Consider the following 8,351-nt stretch of genomic DNA (forward strand, 5'->3'; position numbering starts at 1 on the left):
GTCTACAGAAAGGCACAATAATGTGTATATGAACATTTTTCATTGTCACTCAGTGACACACACACACACACACACACACACACACACACACACACACACTTCATAACGAGAGACATTTTCGTCATATTCGGCACAACACAAAATGCGACTTGAACGACAGCAGAAGTCGTTAGGACTATCAGCAGATTCCGTAACATACAAACAAATAAGGTTCTCCTATGACTTCTACAGATACTGATGACAACTTTGATGACTCATACGCAGACGCTCACAGCACTGGGCGAACCAAAATCTCCACGTAAGGACTAGAGCTGGAATGGCATATGGATATAAACAATATAATGATTTTTGTTGTTTGTTGTTTGTTTTTTGTCTGAAACAATCCTCAAAAACATCTTGTGCATTCAGATATAGAAACGGTTTTTGTGCGAGAAAAGCATGAAAGAAAACATCATCATCATCATCGTCCTCTCTCTCTCTCTCTCTCTCTCTCTCTCTCTCTCTCTCTCTCTCTCTCTCTCTAACCTGTTAACTTCTCTTTATTCCATTATTCATTATTATTTTTATTATTGGAAATTAACAAACAATGAGGCCAGGAGATGAAATGATTAACAAATAGTAAAGGCTATGCCAGTCTTGAATAAAAGCTTTTTGTGTTTGCACATTTCTTTTGTCTTTGCTGCTGTGTGCACATGTCAGATGAGCGGTACAAGGATAGGCCCGGTGCTTCCTTTTTTGAGGAAGTGTCTGGGTTTGTTCCAATGTACCTTTTCTTTACCTGTGTGCTAGCTGAATCGGTAGCGTAAGCGGTACTGACTTGAAGTTGTGTACCTTGTGAATGGAGAGAGTTACCACTCTTTACTATCTGTTAATAAAAAAAAATTATCTATTTATTTTGCAAGGGAGGAAGGCGAACTGAGAATTAATCATTCAAACCCTACTGTGCTGGAAGACATTGTACGTCAGGAAATGATTGAAGCCATCGACTGTAATCGTTTACAGTTAAGTAAGATTCTGGGAATCGACTATAATCATGGTATAAATCTGGAAGAGAAAATTTTGAAAGGTATATCTGGCACTACGTTCCCAAGTCCTACAAGCAGTCTTTTTCAGATGTTGACTGGTTACTTTCTTTTTTCATGCTGCCTTTGCTTTGGCTTTCTTTCTCTCGTGATATAGGTCTAGCTTGGAGTGTACACACTGACTGCATGCTGCATCGGTTTCGTTCATACCTCAAATCTCACGTCTCCAATGTGTACATACGCATGCGCGCTGAGTCTCTTAAATGTTGTGCATCTTGTGCAAAAGCTGCCTCCGGGAAATGTGCGTCTCTGTCAGAGCATTCGATATGATAATTATACACCTTGGCTGGGGTACCTTATAGCAATCATAGCAGCGCTATGGTTACTTTAAGTCCACGCCAATTTCAAAGACGTGGGAAAATTCTCAACGCTAGGGCGTAGTCGTTGTATTGGCTCGTGCAGGCCGGCCCTGTATGGCCCAGTTTTAAGAAACATGAACCGCGCAGTTCAGTCCAGTTCAGTTATTCAAGGAGGCGTCACTGCGTTCGGACGAATCCATATACGCTACACCACATCTGCAACGCCGCGCATTCAACCGGCAACAGTCGCTGAATAACAAAGAAACAGCGGTTCACCGTTGTTGTCGAGCCGGTACCAGTGTCTGAACTTGTCGTGAAGGACGATGCCTGTTCCTTCCTTCAGCAGTCGCTGCAGTACGAGGCCAGGTTGATGAGGTCGGACTCTGTGGGGTTCTCCGGCACCCAGATCTTGGCCACCCGTTTGGAGTTGGGGTGGTGCTGTCGGTGTTGGGGGTCCTCCTCCCAGGACAGCGAATGCCCCAGCAGCGCCCCCTCCTCCGCCCCGTACACACCCTCGTCCTCTGCAACGACACAAACACACAGAGTTGTATCGCTGTTGTAATATAATTATTATTTTGTCACAACACGTTTCTCTGTATCAGATTCAGACTGTTCTCCACATGGAGAGCGCGCCGCTAAAGTGTTGTGCCACAATTTTTTTTTCCTGCCTGCAAATGTATTTGTTTTCCTGTCAATGTGGACTTTTCAAAATGATTTTGCCAGGGACAACTCTTTTGTTGACGTGGGTTCTTTTCTGTGCGCTAAGTGCATGCCGCTACACACAAGTCCTCGGTTTATTGTCTCTTCCGAATGTCGTCGTGTTTGTCATGATGATGATGATATCATCACTATCATAATCATTGTCATCGTCATCATCTGCTCAGGCACCATCATCATCATAATTGTCATCATCACTCTCTGCGCCCACGGCGTCCTTAACTCTGCTCCCTCCCCCTCCCCGCGCCACTCACTCACCCCAGCCTTCCCCCCACCCCCCCCCACCCCCCTGCATCATATATTATATACACATCGTCACCAGCAACATAGGTATTATTGTTAACACCGTAGGAATTGTTGAACCACTAACTTTCAGAACTACCCGTTGTTCACGGACACTCACAGGCAATTACAGACGAACAGGGTGTATGGGCAAGTAGAAACCAACGATGCAAAGCTAACGGTGCAGCCACTATGATGTTACCATATTCGATAACAACGTTCATACATATCGACATGAGTCCACAGGTGTGAGAAAAGGATGATGAAGGTGGTGATGATGGGAAAGAAGAAGAAGATGATGATGATGATGGTGACATACAAGTGAAAAGATGTACACACGGACGTCAATCTTGATGACTAATCTGTGGCAGTCTGGGGTGCCATTTCACTGTCCATAGACAACGTATAACTATGTGATAAATTATGGTAGCTTGTACAGGTATTTCCCATCGAGTTTGCCTGCATTCTATGTCCTTTCCTTTCTTATTTCATTGTTTCTTAAAAACAACAACAATAACAAAAGAGTGATTCTTGTTTCATTCTTTTTTATATAAAAAGAGAAGACAAACTGACAACTGTATGTATGTATGTGTGTGTGTGTGTGTGTGTGTGTGTGTGTGTGTGTGAAAGATATACAGAGGACGACAGGACGAAGGGGAAGGGGATGAGTGAAGACAGAGAGAGAGAGAGAGACAGAAAGACGCAGAAAGAGAGAAAGAAAGAGGGAGGTGGAGGGTCAGGTATTACAGCAAAAGTCCCTTCGCTGTACATATAAATGTTAAGACTTTTTATCAGCAAGTCTCCTGGCGAAAGTGACGGCAGCAAAGAACCCTACAAGACTACTCCCTAGATAAAGATAACAGGAGCCGAGGAGACAATGTCAGAGAGCTTATCGGCAGAGTTCTGAGGAGGAAAGGAGGACGGGAACTCACCATCTGGCAACGGACGGGAGCTTGGAACCTGCGGGGGTTGGGGTGGGGGTGGAGGGGTGGGTCTTCTATCAGTCGGTTTACGTAATATAGTTCGCTGAGTGTGCTGCTTCTCGAAAGACTACGCATGGAAGGCTATAATTATGACCGTAGTAGTAGTAGCTTACAGTTTCAGTTTCAGTTTCAGTAGCTCAAGGAGGCGTCACCGCGTTCGGACAAAACCATATACGCTACACCACATCTGCCAAGCAGATGCCTGACCAGCAGCGTAACCCAACGCGCTTAGTCAGGCCTTGAGAAAAAAGAAAAGAAAAAAAGTTTGGCCAAAGGCAAAGTGAAAGCTGTATGATCAATGTTGTTGGGCTTTTTTTCCACTACAATGGGAAGTCATTTACAGCTAGGTCTTTTGTGAAAGACTATGACTTGAGAGGCAAGATTGCATTGGCTCTTAGTTTTCGTGCTGCAGCATTGGAGGCTAGTTGGTCTTTATGAACCGTTCCAACGCCGACTGTCCTAAAACCATCTTGGCCGAGAAAGTAGGGGTGTAACTTGGGCAAGACAATCTCCGCTATTATCAAATTCTAGCCCAGTTACTACTACTGCTACTACTTGTAATAATAATAACAATACTACTACTACTAATGATAATAACTGTAGTAGTTGTAGAAGTAGTAGTAATCATCATGATTGCCTCTCGGGAGGGGTCTAACAGAAAACAAATGAAGACTTTCACTATGATGAAGACAGAAACGATCATATTCTGCGCGAAAAAAGGGGGGGTGGGGGGAGGGGGGGGAACAACAACAACTAAATGTCGAAAGCGAACACCATCGGAGATTATTGTTGCAAGAGGTTTGCTAGCCTTTTCCTACTGAGAGAGAGAGAGAGAGAGAGAGAGAGAGAGAGAGAGAGAGACAGAGACAGAGACAGACTGGCTGACTGCCTGGCTGACTCAAATCCATTATATCGTTCATATACGCATGCAATTCCACGCCAATGTCTTTTAAGCAGAGAAACTAGCGTGTACTAGAAAATGGGTGAACAGTCGGACAGGTGTCCCTGTTAACACGGTATGCAAGCACCGATGACAGCAGAACTCCTTCAGTACGACACTGCCCACTGCAAAACGTCGGTACGCGACACGACATACAGGCATCATGGCTAGTCCCAGTACTGCTGAAGGCCAAGTTTTACGCGGAAAATTTGGTGAACTTCGATAGGACCTCTTCGTTCTACTCACTGGTTGAAGAACTTTTTTTTTTTTGTAACAGCAGTTGCAGAAGAAGAAGAGGGAGGAGGAAAGGAGGAGGAAAGGAGGAGGAGGAGGAGGAGGAGGATGGAAGTAGTTGAAGGAGGATGGAGAAAATAAGGAGGAGCATGAGCAGCAACAGCAGCAGGAGAGAATGAATAGGTGGAAGAGAAGAAAGGAAAGAAGGAAAGAGGGAAGGAAGAAGAAGAAGGAGGAGGAGGAGGCGTCTGTGCGCTCACCTGCCAGACGAGAGCGCACGATGATCTTCTCCTGCAGCCGCTGCCCCTTCCTGCCCCCAGGGCCCCCCACCCCGGCCCCACCGACGCCCCCAGGTCCACCGCCGCAGTAGTCCCCTCCGCAGGACTGCACGAGGTCGGACAGGAAGCGGATATAGCGCATGGCCAGTCGCAGCGTGTCCACCTTGGACAGCCTCCGCTCAGCCTGCACCTCGTTCGGGATGCACGTGCGCAGCGTCTCGAAGGCGTCGTTGATGGACTTCATCCGGCGCCGCTCGCGCATGTTGGCCGCCTTTCGCTGGAACACCTTCTTGCCGCCCACCACTAAGGCCTTGCCCTCCCTAGCACCATGTCCTTGAGGGTAGGGGTGGTGGTTATGGTTGTGGTGGTGGTGGGGGTGGAGGGCGAGGGTAGGGTCGTGGTAGAGGGAGGAGGAGGAGGAGGGGAGGAGGTTGTTGGTGTTCGTGTCGTACACCAGCTGGTTTTCGATGTCGGAACCAGCGCCAGAGGACGAGCTGCCAGGGGAGGCGAGGCCCGAGTCGCAGTAGTCGTAGTAGTCTCCCGGCTCGCCGAAGTCGAAGAGGTCGTCGGTGAGCGAGCAGAAATAGTTGCTGGTGTCCATGTCGGCTGGGTTGCTGGGTGACGCGTAAACTACTTGTTGCACGTGCTCGGACTCTTGTATGTCACCTGCTCGCTGTCACAAGTTCTTGTTGTTGTTGTTGTTGTTCCTGTTGTTGTTGAACGTTTTCAAGTTGTTGTTGTTTATGCGTTTTTGTTTTCAGATAGTTACTTGCCAAGACGTATTCAGTCTACCACCACAACAACAGTGAATCCTGAAAATTATGGAAGTTGCACTGTTACCAGTCCCATAACAGCTTAAACCGAATGCGTTTATCCTTCAGTGCAGATGATTACAGTGTACTTAGATATCAAGTTCTTCCCATCGTTTGTATCCTCGCTAATATTCTAGAGAACCGAGCTCTCGAAACAAATATGAGCTGGTGACTAATAGTTATCGAAACGGAATCAACACCTGTCCAATCGTTGACGTCACTTTCGATGAATTGTGTTCTTTGACATCTTTGCCATTTTCTTATTTCATTTTGTGCGAAGCGTTTCTCCCTGTTGTTTGAAAACTGATGGTCAGTTTTTGTTTTACTGACCTGAAAAGGAAAGGGGGAAAAAAAAGTTTTAAAAGTATGACGCTTGAGGTGCTTCGTAACAATGTTACAACGGTGTTCAGTCAAACTGACAGGCTTATAGATACTTCAGTCGTTCTTTTGTCCACAAGTTTACTTATTGGACAAAACCCCTCTGCAGTGAAAACCCAGCGCACAGGGTTCGGGGTTGGCCGTCTTTAAAAAGAGTAGAACTGGAATAAACACCGACGAACAGCCCAAAGGCAAAATCGTGCGTTACAGACAAGCGGCAGTTTCGTGTGACGGAATTCGCTGCCTGTCCAGATGTCCAAATTCACACACACGAGCAAAACGATAAGAAAACTGGGATCCACTACAACGCTACTCTAGTGCAAAGTGTCTCCACCACATACACACACACAGACACACACACTCCCCCACCAAGACAACAAGTCACCCCTTCTCTCCTGTCGCGCACGCGCCACTTTATGTGGCCACGAGCGGGCCACGCGTCACTAGCCAACCGCACGTGAGCGGCGCGCGACAGCACGTGTCTTGGTCTTGGCCCCGCCCCCTCTGAACCAATGACAGCGGCGCTCCCCTTGCGCGTGCTTTTGTTTTGTGTGTGTGTGGCCACTCCCCACGATTGGTTTCCCACCCGCTGTGTTGGGGTAGGGGGCGAGGAGAGGGGGGAAGGGAGGACATGGGAGGGAGGATGGAGGGGGGGGGGTCTTGATTGACAAGTCGATGGTACAAGATTGTCACTTACTTTGTCGTGGACGGTCATGTGTTTTTCCTTCTGAATTTCGTATTCTACAATTGACCTGAGCCATTTGCGTCGAAGTTCATCTTTTCTGTTCTTTTTTTTTCTTTTTCTTTTTTTTTTTGTTTATATTATTATTATTTGTTTATTTATTTATTTATTTCTGTACGCTTATCTATTATTTATTCACCTTTTTCTTCTTCTCTCAAGGCCTGACTAAGCGCGTTGGGTTACGCTGCTGGTCAGGCATCTGCTTGGCAGATGTGGTGTAGTGTATATGGATTTGTCCGAACGCAGTGACGCCTCCTTGAGCTACTGAAACTGAAACTGAAACTGTTCAGTGTTGTGATGGCTATCTCGTTTCTTATATTACGAGGTCTGATGTACTTAGCTGGTTTTTGTTTGTTTCTTTGTTTGTTTGTTTTTTCTCCTCTTTTCTTTGTAAGTTATCATTACGGCAACGCTCACCATCCCAACCCCCCCAGCCCCCACCCACACTGTGTGTATGTCTGTGTCTGTCTGAGTCTCTGTGTGTTGGTGCATGTGCGTGTGTGCAAGCACGCGCGAGCATTGTGTCAATTGTTATTTAATAAATAAATAAATAAAAATAAATAGATAAAACCACGACCGAAAAGCTCTTTGCTTTTTTGCTGACTCGGTTTCTGTGTTGACGGTGTGGTAACTGTTTCTGGTAATAATTTTGCAACAGCAAAAATTTGTCTGCCTCTCTGTGTTTTGGACACTGACAAAGGTTTCTCGTAAAACTGACTTGTATTATATTTGATCGGAAGGCACTTGTGTTAGAGCACTCATTATACTTCGCCCTGTCTCAAGACCCTTACAGAATCGTAAGTGTTCACAAAAGATGACAGTGGTGTATGTGCACAAACGTTAATATGTAGGCTACTATGTATATGTGTATATATCTATATGTGTATAATTTTATTATATATATATATATATATATATATATATATATATATATATATATATATATCGGGTGTCCCCCCAAAAAGTGAACCGCTTTTTGACAAGTATCTTCTCAGTGATAGAGAGACCGAATTCATTGCAAATTTACACACAGTAACCTTAGGGTATTATCAACACGTCTGCAAAATATCTAAACGTTCGGACGCAAATTAAGCCAGTATAGTCAAATTCGAAACAGCACGTCAAAAAAATTCAATATCAGCGCTGTGCAATGTAACCTTCATCATGTTCATGCCAGCTGCCAGGTGTTGGCATCTGTCAATCAATGTCAGTAAGTGTCAGCGGTTCACTTTTTTTTGGGACACCCGATATATATATATATATATATATATATATATATATATATATGCTTGTGTGTGTGTGTGTGTGTGTGTGTGTGTGTGTGTGTGTGTGATTGAGACAGACAGACAGACAGACACAGAGAGAGGGAGAGACAGACAGACAGACCAACCAAACAGACAGACAGAGAAAGGCGAATCGGACAGATCTGCATCCCGAATAAAGGACTGCCACCGTTCAAACTTGTATGGGCTGAGCCTGACAGCATCCACGTGTATGGATTATGGGTGTTAAATGTTAACGTCACCCGAACGGTCGCGCGTTCACAGTACAAAGTGTGGATGCCTTTGTTTCTCTGGAACTCTTTTTCTTTCTTTCTGTCTTTC

The 8,351-nt window shown here is 45.5% G+C and overlaps 1 protein-coding gene across 1 annotated transcript; it reads right to left on the reverse strand.

Moving 5' to 3' along the window:
* Positions 1–361: 361 nt before the first annotated feature.
* On the reverse strand, positions 362–6,377 carry LOC143279532 (pancreas transcription factor 1 subunit alpha-like). The gene is made up of 2 exons (XM_076583598.1): positions 4,798–6,377; positions 362–1,902 (listed from the first exon to the last, which is right to left on the reverse strand). The coding sequence occupies exons 1-2, from the start codon at positions 5,414–5,416 to the stop codon at positions 1,721–1,723; spliced, it is 801 nt and encodes a 266-aa protein (XP_076439713.1). The 5' UTR covers positions 5,417–6,377; the 3' UTR covers positions 362–1,720.
* Positions 6,378–8,351: the final 1,974 nt, after the last annotated feature.

Source organism: Babylonia areolata, chromosome 2 (assembly GCF_041734735.1).
Source record: "Babylonia areolata isolate BAREFJ2019XMU chromosome 2, ASM4173473v1, whole genome shotgun sequence".
NCBI lineage: Eukaryota > Metazoa > Mollusca > Gastropoda > Neogastropoda > Buccinidae > Babylonia > Babylonia areolata.

What these genes read in the sequence shown, in the direction of transcription:
- LOC143279532 (XM_076583598.1), bottom strand. Translation starts at nt 5,416, where the DNA reads ATGGACACCAGCAACTATTTCTGCTCGCTCACCGACGACCTCTTCGAC. An exon ending in CGTGCGCTCTCGTCTGGCAG is followed by an intron (nt 1,903 to 4,797) that starts GTGAGCGCACAG and finishes GTGTCGTTGCAG; the next exon opens with AGGACGAGGGTGTGTACGGG.